The 18252-nt window shown below is 38.7% G+C and overlaps 1 protein-coding gene across 1 annotated transcript in view; it reads right to left on the reverse strand.

Annotated features, from left to right (window-relative positions):
• adamts3 (ADAM metallopeptidase with thrombospondin type 1 motif, 3) overlaps nt 1-11499 on the reverse strand; it is a 152461-nt gene extending 140962 nt beyond the window's left edge. Inside the window, exons 1-3 of the mRNA XM_042422035.1 lie at nt 11090-11499; nt 10636-10660; nt 910-1349 (exon numbers count right to left, since the gene is read on the reverse strand). Coding sequence (XP_042277969.1) covers nt 910-1349; nt 10636-10660; nt 11090-11149 — 525 coding nt within the window. The 5' untranslated portion in view covers nt 11150-11499. The remainder of the gene's footprint in view (nt 1-909; nt 1350-10635; nt 10661-11089) is intronic.
• Nucleotides 11500-18252: the final 6753 nt, after the last annotated feature.

Raw genomic sequence — 18252 nt, forward strand, 5'->3', positions numbered from 1 at the left:
TAAACTCTTACCTGACTGGTAAGACTGGTGTTATCTTCTTATTCTAATCAAAAAATCCCCTTAAGAAACTAAAACCTAAGTAAGTAGTAAGACATGAGGTGACTCTTATCCTTAATTACCGATTCCTGTCCTCTTTCCTGAATCTGTTCAGGAGGAAACAAACTCAGTTTACCAGAATTTCACCTGTTTCCTCTTCAGGACCAAACTGTACTTCAGCAATATCTGACCGCAGCTACGCAGACGATACTTGTTAACTACTTAAATTCATTGTTAGTTTAATCTCTTCTGTTGAATTGCTTTTAGTAATGAAAAGATTAGATATAGCAGGCTTTGCATGTTGATTCTGAACTCCTTATCAGGAATCATGAGTTACAGTATATCCTTTGTGTTGCTTTTCAAAAGTCTGCAGCACCTCAGCAGACAACTTCATTTGAAGTTCTTTGGATTCGGCTTACTGAGTCTTTCTTTGAATGCAGAGATGTTTCGTCAGTCTACTCGAGGAGATTTTGGCCCTGGTCATTCCCCAATTACTGTTCAAGTGTTTTATGAGGATGGGTGATGGGGAGAATAGGACTGCAGACTTTTGTGGCGCACAAAGGGGACTCGTGTTTTATGTTGGGAAGAGGTTGGGGGAGAATCCATTTGGTTTGTGGGTGCAATGGATGGCCACTCACCCGTGACAAACTTCTGTACAAAAAGCTATACCATCCGTCAGCCTGAAGAATATCTCCAAGAACAATGTGCTGTAAAAATGCTGAGTGCTGACGTAAAAAAAAGGCTAAACTCAAGGAGTCATGGACATCTAAAATCCCTTAGTGTCAGTTGATAAGGTCATGGCACTTTTGTAATGAAAAGATAGGGTTTGAGGGGGTGGGGAAGTTAGGAGCTTTATGGCTGAGAAGGACTTACCAATCCGTCACAGTTGTTAATGGCAACCGAGGCCCCAGGGACGTCTGTGATGTCACCGATAAAGGTGCAGTCCGTCTTTAACAGCTCACGGCGCAGTATCCTCTCCGTCATGCCGATTGGTTCAGTCTGGTTGGCGTCCAAACCGGTGTCGTCACCCATGCTGTCGCTGACATTGCCAAAGCCTTGGACCTCGTCGTGCCACTCCACCATAGCACCCGGCGCCACCAGCTTGTTGTTTGGCTGCAGGCGGAGGTGGAACTCTTTACCGAAGGCGGTGATATTGAAGAAAAGTTTTTGTTCAGATTCACTGGTAGAAAAAATCTCCCTCTTTACACGCTGCTTGTGAGTGGCAGACAGCAGATGTGACAGGTAATGTCCGTGAGAGTCGGTGCTGAAGGGAGTGACCAGGCCGTATTCCTTCAGCCTGCTGGTTAGCTGGTCTGTGACACAATGACAAAGAAGAAGAGATGTTTTTCAGTTAAAGGAAGCAGGAAGTACAAAATCAACAAGACACCACTGCTTGTTTGTAACAGAAATGCAATATAAATACAATAACTTTCATTTTTTTCAGTTCAAATATTCATGTCATGTGCAGAAAACAGGATGCTCTGAACTCTATTGCTCAATGCAGCAAAGCCCAGCGGGCGCTTAAGCCGTCTTTTGTTGTTGTCAAAAACAATTCAAAAGCAGTGAAAAATAGACTTCAAAAGTTCCCAAGGTGATGTCTTCAAATTGGTTGTTTTGTTTGATTCAAGATGTCCCAAAGACATTTAATTAAAACCGATACAAAACTGAGGAATGCAGAGAAAAAAAACAACAGAGTAAAGCAAACCCTCACATTGGAGAAGAAGCTGAATCCATTGAATGTTTGGGATTTTTGCATCGTAAATTATAAATGATTCATCAGTTAAATAATTTGTTGATTACATTTTTACCTTTGACTAATTGATAATCGATTTAGCACTAGACAAGTACTGAGACTGATACAGTTGAGTTGGTACATTATAACTGGCATAACAAGTAACATTTATCAGATGCCGAGACACTGCACTACAAAAACTCACAATGACTTTTGGAAGTTATTACAGCAGCAATCACTTGTTGTCTTGATGCTTGAGAGGTAAATCATCATCAACGCTGCATGGTACACGCTATCAGGCATTCTATATGAAGGGTTTGCTTATACATATTTGATTTAACAATACAGGCTCAACTTTTATGTCTCATTGAAATGAATGAGGATGCTGCATTTCTGAGGCAGCCTGAATACAGCCTTATTCTCCGATACAAATGGCCTCAACCCAAATGTCATTAAGACTGATGGCAGTGTCTCTTCTGAGTCATTCTGGTTCTGGTAGATCCGGGAACACAACTGCAGGCTGAAGCATTTCAGTTACAGAGCAAAGAAAAAGATCCTGTTTGTGAGAAAAGCTGACCAGAGTCGCTAGGATGGTGATTTATTCTGACCCCTGTAACCATAACAAGTCTATTAAAAGAATTAAATGAACGCAGGCAAATCAAACTTATCTTAATTGGCTTAACTCAGGATAACTCAAACTTAGGCATGCTCATGTGCACACATCTACACGGACATCCTCTCATTCCTGCTCTCCCCTTAAATAGGCCCTCCATGCTATCTACGCAGAACCATCTTTCTTGGAGGGTTGTTTCAGTCTCCCACCTATAATACGTAAACAACAATCCACTTATATCAGTTAACATTGTTTACACAACTACATCATCCACCGCATGGTCCTCAGCGTGAGCCAAGATAAGTAAGAGTCAAATAAATTACTAAACCAAACATTTAACTAAAAAAAATAAGTCCACCCATACTTGGTCTGACACATGACATCAATGGTGATGACAGTGAGAGATTAAAAGCAGGAAGTCCCCCTTTGTCTTTTGGAAAGCATGGTAGGTATAATATATAACTCAAGAAACTCTGGACTTAAATCGATAGACAATAAGTGAAATACAGATGTAAATAAATGTAACACAACAACGCTAAACACAAACAAAAACCTGTGATAGTATGTAAAAGCAATGCTACAAAATATAGATGTTAAACTAGCTAAAACAAACAAATGACAGGCGTGTTAAGAAATATATTAGATTATAACAGGGACAAACGGTGTGGTCTCACCCACTTTCACACTGTTCTTTCAGAAGTTCTTCCTACGCTTTTTTTTTTCCTGTTGTTTTTTCTTTACTCGCAGCTCCTTGTTCATTGACTCATTTGTGGTCAACTCAATTGTTCAAGGAAATGTGTGGGCCTTGAAACACACTCGGTCTAACAAAATTTCCATCCACGCTCGGTTTGCTTTTCAAAATGTGTGCAGTGGCAGACACATTCAAAACATTTTGGTTGGTTTTGGTTGGAAAAAAAAAAAAATGTAACATGAATATCAAAACCTTCAAATTATCTTGTAGGTTTTGACTCAAAGACATTCAAACAGGTGTCGATGGTGAAAACTAAAATTACACGTCTGAGGATATGGCATTCTTTACAAATCATAGTGTGCATGCTCTGGACACGTGAAAAACATACATCTGACCAGCCTTTGAAGAAAAGACATGCGGATATGATACTGATAAAATGACACAAATTGAACTGAGATGGATGGTGTTAGAAGCAGCTTGATAACAGTGATCTTATAAGGTTAAAACACAGATAAGGATATAGTGCATGTTGGTCTTTAACTCATATAACCAAAGCAAACTGCAGGCATGTGTCTGGTTTTGAACATGCGAAACATCAAAGGCCTTTTTTATGGGGCAAATACCTTACAGTTACATCAACTTTACTCTTTCCGCAAACATGCATGACACACAGTTAGCTTGTGTGACATTCATACATAAAAGGCTTTTGCGCCATGTGTAGGACTGATGTCATCTAAGATAAATTATTACATATTAGCCCGAGTTTACTTTCTCAAAGAAAAGCTGGTGTGACAAAACTTTTAAAAGGATGAATGCCTTCGGGTCAAAAAGAAGTCAAGAATTAGCTCAGTTCTTTTAGTGTGTATATGGAGGAGTGGAGCTTCACTGCTTAATCCCCAGGAGGCCCCCGGTCTAATCTTAAGAGCCATTTCTCCTACTTAGAAGAAGGGAAAGAGAAGATTTCTGTACATTCAACCAGCAGACCTACAACACAGGTGCATATTGATCTTTTCTTAAAGCCACTGAAAGCTTGGACTCAAATCTTATAGGTATGAAGGTATATATATATTATATGGTTGGCAATTTCTATGTTTTTTTCATGTGCAGAGCCAAACAAACAGTTAATTGATCTACTTACAAGTATTGTGGTGTGTGTGTCCAAAGTCTGATATATCGTATTTCTCTGTGCGGTAGTCCTTTGTTGTTATACAAAAGCTACACACTGATACACTGTTTCAGTCACGTTAGTTCACTTGGTTAGTTCACTAGTTTGTTGTGCTCACAACCTCTTGACTTTGTACTACACAGCACATTATAAAGAACTTTAGTACAAAGTAAAGAGGATGTGATATGGAACAAAACAAGCTAGCAAAGCTCTGTAAATGGACCTGTGTTCCTGCCTTATATGACAGAATCTTATTGGTCTTTGGAGCCATTTCTAAACAAACTACTGTACCCAAAACTCTTTGCAGTGAAGGAACGTGTCACCCAGTGCAGCAGCGTGGCTCAGTGATGTGTTTTTAATTGTTTGTGACAACAACAGAGGAATAAGATATATCAGATTTTGGATACACACACAATACTTGTAAGTAGATCAGTTCATTGTTGGTTTGGCTCTGCACATGAGATTTGTTAACAATAAGAAAAAGATTTAAAAAATCGCCATATCCTTTAACTATTTTCCTATAATATTAAATATGTAGGACTAAATAGGCAACAAGAAAAGTTAGAGTTCTGAAAAAAACATCCTTAGCTATCATTTATTAGAAATTTAACACTCAATAACTCAGCTCATCAGGACAGTTTGGGTGTGGTTTGATTAAATTGGACTGACAGCAGCAGCATCCACATGCTAATAACCCGAAAACTACTTCTGAATCCTGACGGATGTATGTGACTTCACCTTTTTTCACTCATTTCAAATCAGTGAGAAGCTCACAGACGACACAAATCCTTAAATTTCTCATGTGAAAAAACCAACACTTTTCTAACCTTGGCAGAGAATAGTGTGTTTTTGTCGGAAAATGGTTGAAAGAATATGTTTTCAGAGCCTTGAAATTCTTTTACAACCTACTAATCTATGAAGGTTTAAGCCAGCCCTTGCAAATGAAAAAGGGTGAATGCAAATTTAGTGAAAAATTTCAACCTTATATTCATTTGCAGTGCCGTTGACTTAACTATTGAACGAATTACACCGGAGATTTTTCAGAGAGCGTGACATTCAAAAGGAACATTTGCTTTGAATAGACCTTAAAAGCATGGGTTTGCAGGCCATGTGGATTTGCTCTTTACAGAAAAAGGACCTGCAGATAATGAACATAGATTGGAATCAATTTATTTTGTAAAAATAATTTTAAAAAAAAGGAATAAAAGCTTATTTTCCATGTTGTACTGTTGGTCTCTGTGGCTTTTTTTTATTTTTTACAAGGTTACATTTTAACTTTAACTTCTTAAAAGGGGCACAATTGCCCACATGTTTGAGTGAAAACCAGACAGCACTTTAAGTCTACCTGTTAGATTGAAAGGTCAACCACTCCAAGGTTTGCCGGGCACACATCCTTCATTTCACCAGAGAAGTGTCTGCACTTCAATGCTACAAAGTTATTTCAATATGCATTAACAGCAACTCTCGTTTTCTCTGACTATTCAAAGAGAAAAACAAACAAGGCTAGAAAAGTTTATACAGAAGATTTTTCACTTTCTTCATTGACATCCGTCGTTACAGGAGTCGCTCAAATCGCAGACTGCAGTTAATGAAATACAATCTAACACCAATATTAACTAAATAAGAAACACTAAAGGAGCACTGAGGGAAATATATATACAGATTATGATAATATCAGGTGTTTTTGGGTTCTTACCTTGAGAATAACTGAGAACAGTTCTAATAAAACTAAATTCTTTTTACAAATGGATTTTGTTTGTTTAATTTATGTGTATGTCTTGACCCTTGGGTATTAAATAGTGAAAATGTTCCAAAAAAGTGCAGAGGGAGAGGAACATTTGCAATTTTTCTTAATGAGGCGCCCAGTTCATTGTTACAGCTTTGACAGAGCAGCCATAATGACTCTACCGTCCTCAGAAGAGACAACGGTATCAGATACAGATAACACAAGTGGTGTCCATTATATTCATCTCCGCCAAGGTTATTAGCTTCATATTTCTTTGTTTCGGTGTTTGCCTGTTTGTTAATCAGCAGGATATTTAAAAAAATGTTTAAGAGATTTCAATTAAATTTGGTGGAAAGCTCAGCCACAGAACATCTGATTAGTTTTTGGTGTTGATAATGCGAGCATGAAGCTAAAGAAGCTAAATCTTTCCCTGAAGTCTTTGGTTCAAGACAAATCTATCGCTATCTATCTACCTCTTCTCCAAATAATTTCATCCAACTTCACCAAATTTGGTGCATGAAATATTAGGAGGAGCCCAAATATACAGTAAATACGCCACGCCATCTGATAGTGTATGCTATACCATTTTCCCTATTATCAAATTCTCCTAAGTGTAGCCTGTGTGACCTAAACTGTCATAACTCTCGAATGCAGTGTGCAACTGCAACCGAATTTTCACACACCTCAAGTCCAAGCAATCCTCTGCATATTTGGAGGCACCTTACCAATAGATGGAGCAACAACATGAATTTAAACGGCCATAACTCAGTGGTCATTAGTCTGACTCGCATAAAATTTGGCACAATAATGTTGTACAAATTCCTAATATGGATGTAGTTAAAAAATTCTCTCAGGAATCACGGCCATCATCAGCCAATTAGTGCGACAGTCTAACCCTATAAGGATTTAGATGCAGATTTGGATCAGGATTGTTTGATTTTGTCAAAATTTGGACTTTAAGGTCAAAGGAAAGTGAGGTGAGTCATTAAACTGTTTGTGTTAAATGATAGGGCTGACTAACAACTCCTTGCCTCTCATTTCATATCTGATCTACAGCACTGCAGTTCTCAGGAAATGCCCACTGAGCCTTTTCAGACAGCTCTGAGAAAGCCGCTGTTTATAGACTGATTGTGCAGAGATTGTTAGTGGACAAAGAAATGTTGTGGTAGCAACAGGAGAGGAAGAGTGAGAGTGGCATCCCCTTCCACAAGTACAGCACTGCTGTCTATTTTCTGCAACTGAGAGTGGAGAAATTGGTCTCTCTGGCTCTGCTATGATAGATTTCTCCATGTGCATGATTGTTGAACACTGGTGTAAAATTGCAGCTCTCTAAAGACGCCCTTAGTCTTTAATTGTCAGGGTCTGACACCAAATCCTGACATTTATTGTGGAGGTTTTAAAGGATGGCTTTTTCAAGTCTGCCTTAAAACAACAGACAGGTGCCCAAATGAACATTTAAATAGGTTTTTCTTGCCGTAACCATTGCTCTTATTAGAAGATCCCTTCATAATGCACTTACAATGTAAGTGATGGAGGCCAAAATCCACAGTCCTCCTTCAGCACAAAAATAAAAAATTAAAAGTTTATCTTAAGCTATTATGAAGCTTCAGCCATCCAAATGAGTCAAAGTAGATATCTTTCAATGTTACAGTCTTTTTAGTGCCAAAGTCCCTCTTTTTGTTACTATACTTCTACCGCAGCTCGACAGGGAAACACTGTCTGAGAAAACACAAAGAGGGAATTTGATGCTAAAAAAGATTGTAAATATGCCAGATACCCACTTGATATGACTAACCCAGACTGCTGAAGCCTCATATAAGCTTTAGATCAACTTTTAAATGGATTTTTGCACTAAATGACTGTGTGGACACACTGTGGATTTTGGCCTCCATCACTTACATTGAAAGCACATTTGAAGGGGATCTTTTAATAGCCAGTATGAACAAGAGGAATGATTACAGTGAGGAAAACCTTTTTTTTCAGTGTTCATTTGGATACTTGACTGTTGTTTTAAGACAGACTTGAAAAATTGTGAACCCGTTCTTTAAACTGGGCTGAACAGCTTATGTTATCAAATCAGGAAAATAAAAAAATGTCATCGCCACATCTCTTTGGCCTTTTGGAAAGGAAAGGAGCCCAGAAACGCAAAGCACATCACCACTGGCTGACTTAAAGTTTAATTAATGAATGGAAAGATGTACTGACGGACGGACTTTTCCGATAAAAGTTGAATCTGCAGTAAAGAGAACACTTAGCAAGCAACATCAGGAGCAAACTCACAATGATAACCTGGTGCTTCAAGATACACACAGATGACAAATTAAATGAAAAACCTAGAAAATGAGTCGAGAAACATAACAAATGTTGAGGTGATGGGTATAAAAATGATGTGAATCAAATGCTTTGACCTTCACAGTCAGCAGATCTCCTCTCAGACAGTTATGGGAGCTTTTGGAGCAACGTCCACCACTATCATCAAAACACCAAATGATAACTTAACTTGTAAAAAATGGAGTTCATCCCTCCATTGGAGTTCCAGAAACTTTAAGACAATCATCTTGAATCACGACGAGGAGAACTGAAGCTGTTCTGGAGGCTCGTGGTAGCCCGACACCTTAATGACATACTTCATGTTGACTTTTCCTTTAATCTGTCACATATCGGCGTGTGCGCTTGTACACACATCAAACTAGTGCCAACAAAGACTGGCTTATGAACCTGTGAACTTGAACACACCACAGAGACTTTCGCCAGACCAACGTGTATATAGATGCTGCCCTTGTGTGAGAGAAGATTAATTTAAGTCTGTGATTTCAGCCCTAAAAACAGACAGAAAGACCAAATAAACTAGACAACCGTTTCACCGCCGCCGTTAATATGATTACACAGGATTGTCGTATGCTTATGGTGTCAGTACTAGTTGATATAAAGTGTTTTCCAGGCAAGTTCGCTGTTCTGAACGGCCATATTTGAAGGCAGGGCGAAAAGCCGTCACAGAGAGAGAGAGGCGAGTTGCAATGAACTGTACAAACGGGGATAACGTCGGACATTTTCGGTCTCTCATCAAAGGCATTCTTACTGTTGTACATTCAAAAAGTGCCAAAAACTGAGAGAGGTTTTGAGAGAAGTTCAAACCTTTTTCAAACCGTCACACAAAAGACTGACTGCTGCATGAAGTGGTCGTGATCGTTGGATTGTCGGTTTCGGAAAATTACAAATGGAGATGGTCTCAGACGCCGTTCGACCGTCCAACAACCACTTCCAACGCCTTAAACCTGTCTTACTTTTTTCAATGAGCTTTGCTCGTACAAGCGTTTCAAGTCGGATTTAGCAAACTTTCTTAACTGCACAAGCTCACTGTAACTTGTTTGACTACCGCCTGTTAACGAGGAAGTACAAGTTCATGAGATTTGACACAATCAGTGCCCCCGAACAATAATAAAAGCTGTTCCACTCCAATTTTGGGCAAATTTCATTCACAAAAAGAGGGGAAAACAGTAATTTCACACATCAGCAAACAAAATACATACTAAACTAAAGCACATACTGTAACAGCAGTGTCAGTAGCTGTATTAACTGACCCAAAACAACTAGAAAATATTAATACAGCTGCCAAGGATCATCATAATCAGAGACAAAGGGAGATGGACAAGAGGATATTTCACATCGATGATGTTAAACTGGTGGGTGTAACAGAGGATGTTCCCCTGGACTGTGACTTCTTTAAAGACGTCAAAGCTGTCAGAGTGACAGAATGTTTCTCGTAAGCACTTATAACTATTTTGGAACAAGCTGTCGTGCCAAATATTCCATAAAATCATGTTCATAACTTAATTTGGATAAAAGCAGAACAATTCTTAAGTCAAACACGTGTTTTTTTTTCCCCCACTGTGGAGACAGGCTGACTCTATCTGTAAATGACTCTAACAACATCTCTGGTCAACTCATTAAACTCTAAATATGAGGAAATTGGTGAATGCCTCAAGCTCTCTTAAATCACTTGTGCACACTACTGAAGAGCAAATACAGTAGTAGCGGTTCTCGCATGAGGCCAGATGTCTTTAACTTGCGGAAGGACAAAAAGACAGAAGCGAGAAACTGAGAGAAACCACACACAAGTGGGTGAAATAACTGCTTTACAAGGCTGATAAGAGTCGGCGATGGCGAACTACAGGCGGCACTCAACCACAAACGCTCAACCCACGGGGCAATAGTACCCTACTGGCAATTGTCAAGCTTGATGGTGTGATGGTGCTGGAGGTGTTCAGAAGATAACGGCGGGTGTAAAAGGATCCTACGTGGACAATGTTGCAGCTCACTTGTTTCTTAACCTCAGAATGGGTAACAGATGTGCGGGATTTAGAAGTGGAATTTTCTTTCCTGTATAACAAAGCCCTTGAAGCAGTTCACTCATGTAATATAAGTGTGTGTGTGTGTGTGTGTGAGTGTGTGTGTTTAGGGGGAATGGTGGGGTGGCAGAGGAGGAGAGGGTAGGAGGGGTGTATTACAGAGCTCCTCACTCACACACACACAAACTCCCCTCCCACTTTGATCTCAGTGCACCCAAGTTGTCCTCCTGAGTCTCTCCAGTGAGCAGAGGAAGGAAAAAAAAAACTCCCACAACTTACATCTAATTATTTACAAGATGAATCAAAAATTAAACAACACTTACCCTCCTTTCTGTCTTTTTCGCCAGCCTGCAAAAGAGAGGAGGGGGTGGGTGGGGAGGTGGGGGGGGAAGCTCGTTAAATGCGGTACAAGCCAGAAGGAAATAATAATCTGAGTCTGAGATGTCCAGCAGCAACAACACTACCGCCCCTGCAGCAGTTTACTGTAGGCTTGAGCTGCTTGTAAAAATTTAACAAAAATGCCTCTATTTTACACATGTCTTATGTAACAGGCTAAACTCATGCGTGTGCAGTGTCAACATATTTCACAGTGGAAACAGTGTGCGCATTTACAGAGCCAAATGTGAAAAGTTTTCAGACAGTGAGAAAACCTGTTGCTGTGTCGGCCCACTTTTCCGCTTTACAGCTGGATTTATTTCAGTTTCTGAGACAAGAAAATTCGCACACTTGAAGTGTTAAAAAAAAAAGAGGCAACAGGGAATCGATACATACACTTACCTTGTCAGCTGAAGTCACTATAAATCCTACAAGAAGCAACGCTAGTGACAGGACAGCCATCACGAGTCTTATTTAAGCTCTTTTTTCAAAACTTTATCCCAACGTGAAATTAAAAATAAAGAAAAAAATCGGGGGGAAAAAACTCTACGCAAGCGGGACCCGGCTCATTCAAAAGTTATCAAAGTGGATGTGCAGACTGTTGCCTCTGTTATTTAAAAAAAAAAAATTTAAAAAACCCCAACAACAATAACAAAAAGAAAAAAACAAAAACAAAACAAAGACATAAAGTAGTTAAAGTTTCATTAAAGCAGGCGTGAGGCGAGTTGCGACACTTTGTCAGTCAGTGTTTCTGTTGACTGAGTTTCTAGAAAGTTTGGGTTAGTAGAAACATCCCCTCTGCCGCTGGCCGGACAGAGCTGCAGTGTGAAGCTCTTGCAACCTGGCACTTGGCTCCCCTGGCTAATAAACGGCAAGACCAGCCCTGCGTGACGTCACACTGCCCTTTCCGCGAGCCTGAACACATGGTGGGACAGAGGAGGAGGAGGAGGAGAAGGAGGAGGAGGAGGAGGAGGAGGAGGAAGAAGAAGAAGAAGAAGAATCACCCCCCTCTCCTCCCCTCCCCATCCCAGCACAAGATGACATACACAGTCAGCAGCTCAACTTTTATGATAAATTTATATATATGTGTATAAAATGTCAACACACCTGTGGACTATCGGAAATAATAAATATGGAGGTTTTGAGGAGGTGGAGATGCTGTGAGTTTTGATTTCATTAAAGGTAAGCTTTTATTTAAGTTTAAAGAACTTAATACTTATTATATTATTACAATATGTAGTATAATAAACATGGTTTTGAACATATCTTGTCAAAGCCAAAATTAAGATCATAGGCCTATAAGTTAAGTTAAGTTAAGTTAAGTTAAGTTAAGTTAAGTTAAGTTAAGTTAAGTTAAGTTGAACTTTATTGATCCCAGGAGGAAAATTTAGCATTACGACAGCAAAAGAGAGAGATTGATAGTAACATGATACAGATAAATAGAAAAAGGGTGATAACAATAATATTATAATAATATAAACATAAAAATTGATTGTTAATTAAACGTTTTAGGCACTAAAAGTAAAGTGAGGATGCTTTCAAAACTAATGCCATGAATAGTTTTTATTTATTAATCAACCTCCTACAAAGTTCAGTTAAACTTAAATCAGTATTTGTTGCGAGCATCCTCGCCTTTCAAACAGCAGCAGTTCTCCTCGGTTCACCTGCACACAGTGTTTCAGGTACTCGGCAGGTCGGTTTGTTCCTGCATCTCAGAGAAGTTGCCACAGTTCTTCTGTGGATTTAAGCATCGCAGCTGCTTCTGTCTCTTCGTGTTAATCCCAGAACGACTCCATGATGTTGAGATCGGGGGCTCTGTGGGAGCCAAACCATCTGTTGCAGGACTCCTTGTTCTTCTTGTCGATGGAGATTCTTTATGACTCTGGTTGTATGTTTGCGGTCGCTGTCATGCAGAATTAAGTTGTTACAGATCAAACGCCTCCCTGATGGTAATACATTATGGATAAGAATCTAAACATCTAAAGTGCCTTGAACTTTTATATAGTACTAACAAAAAAGATCAAAGTTAGAATGCTATATATAGTATATGAACCCAACTGCTGGACATAAATATATGTCTAAAACAAATTTCATATCTAGAATTAACTGCATAACGATGGCCAAAGAGCAAAACCTCCCATCTGAAAAATGCACTTTGTTGAGAAAACTTGTGTAAAAAAAAACTTGTTTTCTTGCAGAATGCTATTTGTTAAGGATACCCAATACATAACACACTGTGTTTGGACTATATTATGATATTATGTGGTATTGTTTACAGTATGTTTGTATGGTTATTACAGTATTGTTAACACATAATATAGTAATATAGTCCAAACACAGTGTATTATATATTGGGTATCCTTAACAAATAGCATTCTGCAAGAAAACAACAAGTTTTTTTTTAGTCTTCTGATTTTTCAGATAGGAGGTTTTGCTCTTCGGCCATCGATATAAAAAGGAAGTTACTCAGATGTCACAGTTGGAAACCATATAACACAATAACACAACATTTCTGCAGTCCAAAGAAAGCTGTAGGCTGAAGCTACATCTTATAGTGCCAACTCTTTTTACAATACAAATCATATTTGACATCAAGATCTAACATCAAGAAACACATTTACAATATCCTACACCCTCTCATACTAATGCCAGTGTTAATTTCTGATCATATATTTGTATATTTGTTCAGTAAACTATCTTAAATGTTTGGTTTGTTAAGTGTTTCTACAGCTATGCATAAAGTCAGCCCTTTAGTCGACATACAATGTTTTTGTTTTTTTTACATTAGTCCTCACAATTAGCTTTTTTTAACATGCAAATTCCTTTCAAATCATATCAAAATGTCTGTACAAAACAAAAATTAAGCCCTGAAGTATGTTATATCTCATTTATCTAGCAGCCACAGATGTTCTGTTGCACAGATGAGAGCTGGTATTTTTCCCCTGGTTGTGTAAGGTCGGTCGATTCAAAACTATTCAGGAGGAAAACTGGTGTGATTTGGGCAAAGTGGAAAGTGAGTCCCATTTTTCTTTTGTACTGTTCAAATTAGGATGATTTAAGAGAGTTAATTGTCCATGAAATGTCTTGACAAAAGCCCTGAAATATTCTGGTGCACAGGTGATCAAAAACTGTCTTGGCTGTTTAATTTTGACATGTTTAAGTTTGTTAACTTTGTCTCAAAAGCCTGAAAAATAAGACAGTTTGTTGTGATTTAACTATAACTATAATATACTATTTGTTTTTGTCCGTGATTTATGAATTTTGTTGTAGACAGTGATGGTCTGAAGATTTCTCTGCTGGAAATACGCAACACTCTGGTTCTGGCTTGTATGCATTTGGGCATCTGTGCATAGTTATATAGTTATATACATGACAATCAATTTATTAATTAATTCAGTGATAACATCAATAATCACAGCCGCGTCCTGACGTCACATTGTCCTTTTCTCATTTAGCACATGCTGAACTAGGATGAATTTATCAATATATTTTCTTTTTTGTAAATATTTTCTCTAATCTAATTTATTTGTATATTACCTAACCAATTATTATTATTATCATTATTATTAGTATTATTTTATTTTGTTAATATTTATATTATATATAATATTCATTATATTTAATTTATTTTATATTTACTTAATTAATTTTTCATTGTTAACTATCTAAATTCAAATTTGCTTCATAAACAAGGATTACAATGCAAGTATAATAATTCTGAATATGAGAGTAAAAAAAGATACAGTGTACAATGATACAGTAAACAACTACATTGGTATAATACATAGTATAATTTACTATGATAAACAAAAGACAAATCATTACAAATTTACAAAGAAAAAATGAAATAATACATAGTTGATGATGAAAACTTTAGCAAAAACATATAAATATCGGCTAATAAATCATAAATCTGACCTATGTGTACTAAGATTTTAATTGTGCAAACAAATAAACTCGGACTCCAGGATGTTGTGATGGCCGACCCCTCGTCACAAGTAGACATGAGCAGTTCAACCAAGTGATGACTTTTCTGTCTCACATCATTTAATATGAATGATTTTTAGACGCCTGAAGAGATACAAGTAATAGAACAGAAATCACTTTGTTTAACAGATTTTTTTTCTCCTCTTTTTAATCATCTTGTGCCCCCCCCCCCCCCACCCCCCTCCGGTGAGATCAGAACTAGAAACCACCGCTTTAATTGCAAATACTGATAGCAGCATTACAAGCAATTATAATTAAAATGCCTACCCTTCCTCATCTGAACACATGGTGGAACAGGAGAACAAGAAGAGGCAGCCGACTCCTACAACCAAAGCTGATAAAGAAAACTAAAAGAGGGGAAAATATTAGCCAATACATATACAAGACAAAATACACAATATATAGTAATAATATCTGAAATTACTTTTACTTTTGGAAGAAGTTTCTGTTTTTGTTTGACAAAAGTTGCTCTTGTTTCATGACAGATGCTTTTCACTGTTCAACACCCACATTTATCATGTATCTGACTATATAAAGTTGCCGTCTTAAAATATTCCAACGACTGAATACATTTCACTCAAAACCATTTTGTGAGAGCAGCAGAGTTCCTCTCTCAGTTGGCTGAAAAGCTCCAGAGGGTGAGAGCTGCATGTAACATCAGGTTAGGGGGCGTAGCGATCATTTGCAATAATATGAGCTGTATAGTCTGCCTCATTACCGACTGCACCTCGTCTCCTCTTTCTCTCTCTGTCTGTCTCTGTCTTTTTCCATGTTAGAGCTGTCTCTAAGGTACAGATGCCATGACTTTGGATTTAACAAGGGACCAGTGGGGTGTTTGAATATTAATACAGAAAGTCAGCATGAGCCTCCAGCCAGAGCGGCGGCAGATCTGTAAAACTTTGGGGGAGAATACATTACCGTGAATGTCTCCATTGAATGTTGACTTAACAGGCAGGTAATTGGTTCGGGCGACACTTTCTGAGTAGTAATGACATTCATAAATAATGATGACTTTGCATGAAGAAGACATGTGAGATTAAAACATCTCCAGACCTGCAAATCGGAATACAAATGGCAGCAGGAAAGGGCAGAAGTTAGTCGGGATGGGGGTTTGATTTCCCAGCAGCAGGTATTGGACTGACCACCTGACTGGCTAACCCCTCCAGAGGATAAAAAGTAGTATTAACCTTTCATGGAGGTGAGTAAAGTACATTATAATGTTATTGGGCCTTTTGGCCTTTGACCTTTTGCTCTCGGTGCTGCTGGCAGCCAGCGTTGATGCTTGACTCTTATCTAAAGCTGAATTTTTTCACTTTCTATCAATAACTCTGGGCCATCGGCTCAAATTGTTGCAGCATCTACAGTATTTGCACTTCCTGGAGAGAGTCTGCCGTATGACCTTCTCTCTGAAGAAATCTCTTTGATTTCTTAACACTGAAAGACAGATTGGGTCGCATTTCGCTGACTTTGGTATTTTAGAACAGAGAAGATCTCTTGTTAGATTAGAAGCCTCGTTCAAAGGCACTTTAGCACATAAAAGGAGAAATGTCAGAAAAATGCCTCACATCATCACGACTATCTGATGATCGCATTTTCTGCTTCTGACGAGGAAAGAGAATGAAAATTATTGGATTTTTATCTTCTAATCACCTCGTTATACACCTGTATTTCAGAGTAAAGTAAACTTTATATAGCACCTTTTTAAAGACAGTAGTTATGTGAGAGAAAATAGAAGTGATGGCCGAGAGTTCAGAGACCCAAAAAAAAAAAAAAAAAACCGTAACAAGAAAATGCAACAAAGTCATTTTCAAGTTTCAGGTTTTCCCATTGTGGTTTGTGCAGAGGAGAATGAACTGTCAGAGTGATGGAGCCCCTAGACGCCGTGTGAGGCTGCGCTTTGGTTGCGTCGCACATGGAAGACACATGATCATATATCACTGCTTTTATTGGGCACAACGAAAGGGTCGTTAGAGGGCTGTGTCAAGACATTCTGTTCATTTTCCTCTCTCGCGCGTGCTCTCTCTCTTTCCTTTTTTTTTTTTTTTTTTCCCCCCCTCCTTCTCTAGCTGTCTGCGCTGCGATGACAGGAAGCTGCTTTCTCATTCTGCGGCAGGATTCATTAAATGGCCTGATAAGAAGGAGGAAAAAGAACAGGCCTGTCATCCTTGTGTGCTCGTGATTGTGTCTGTGACTTACTTGTGCTTTCTGGGCTCTCAGACCTGACTCGACTGGGCTGTAGGTGAGCTGCCTGCAGATAAGGAAACCTGATTAACTGGCACATCTGCACGCCTCATGGCTTCACCACCGTGAGAGATGAACAGACAGACAGGCAGGGGAAAAGGTGAGAGAAAGTAGGTGACGGGGTTGGGTGGAGGCAAGATGCGGGGAGAATAAATGAGGGGCCATGAGGTCTAAACTAAGAGGTAAGGAATTAAGGAGGGGGGGGGGAAAGGTTCGGCAAGGAATAATGAAGAGATGAGGGCAGCTGCGAGAAGAGCAAGACGGATTTTTTTTTTTTTTTTAAGGAGTCAAGGTTTTCTGGTTTGTTAGTTTATCAACATCCTGTTCATCTTTGACCCGCTGCAGAGACAGAGACCCTCTGACTTCCCTCATCTGGCCTCGGAGTACAACATCTGGTCTTCCTTGCAACCACAGATCCAGACAAATAAGTTGCTGTTACAATTGGCAGTGAATCACATGGAGTAAATTGAAAGCAGGCCTGTGTGGCAAAATTGGATTTCTATGCAGATCATGTGATACAAACATTTTACTCCAGAGGTTACAGGGTAAGGTTTTATTGTTTCTTTTTTTTTGTGTGTGTGTGTAGGTTTTTTTTTTTTCGGAAGACATTTGTGGATGTATCACCTGAGAAAACATGTTTTTTCCGCTTACACAGGTGTGTTAACAAGTCCCCTTTTTACTTAACCGTCAATCACTCAAGCAAAACCTACACTTTTCTGATTCCTCTGGGTTGGACAAATGAAATTACTCACTCACTGTAAAAAAAAAAAAAACGTCTCACAACATCACTATGTCATTAAATTTTATATGAGTGTAAAAACAACCAGCGGGACCTCCTCAGTTTTTCATGCTGTTCCTATAAAACTCTTATTCTCCCGATCTTCTTGATTTGTCATTTGTGCTCCAAGTTTTAAAAGTGTAAAACAAAGACACAAAAGGCATTTCTTGGAAAGACAATCTGTCCTTCTTGGGCGCTTGTATTCTTCAGCAGTTTTTTTTTGTACTCTGAAGCAAAAGATTTTGCCAGATATTTACAAAAAGCAGACAACAAAAACAAAAATTATATTTGTGGTTAAAACCCATTGTTTCAAAAGCCCTTAATTACAGCCTACGCCTGCCTTGCGTTTGGGCAACTAGTACTCAGTCAAAGAAAATGAATACATAGCTCATACACGTGATTCTAATTTGTATAATTTCGCCAAGTGAAAATAATCCCCATGAGTGGACAGAGCCATCAGCCAGCCCAGACTGAGGGGAGCAGCTAACCTAATTACAAGACGTAGGTATGCGCTTTGAAAGTTGGTTTCTCTAAAACGACAACGATCGCCGCGTTCGAA

This window comes from Thunnus maccoyii, chromosome 9 (genome assembly GCF_910596095.1).
Source record: "Thunnus maccoyii chromosome 9, fThuMac1.1, whole genome shotgun sequence".
Lineage (NCBI taxonomy): Eukaryota > Metazoa > Chordata > Actinopteri > Scombriformes > Scombridae > Thunnus > Thunnus maccoyii.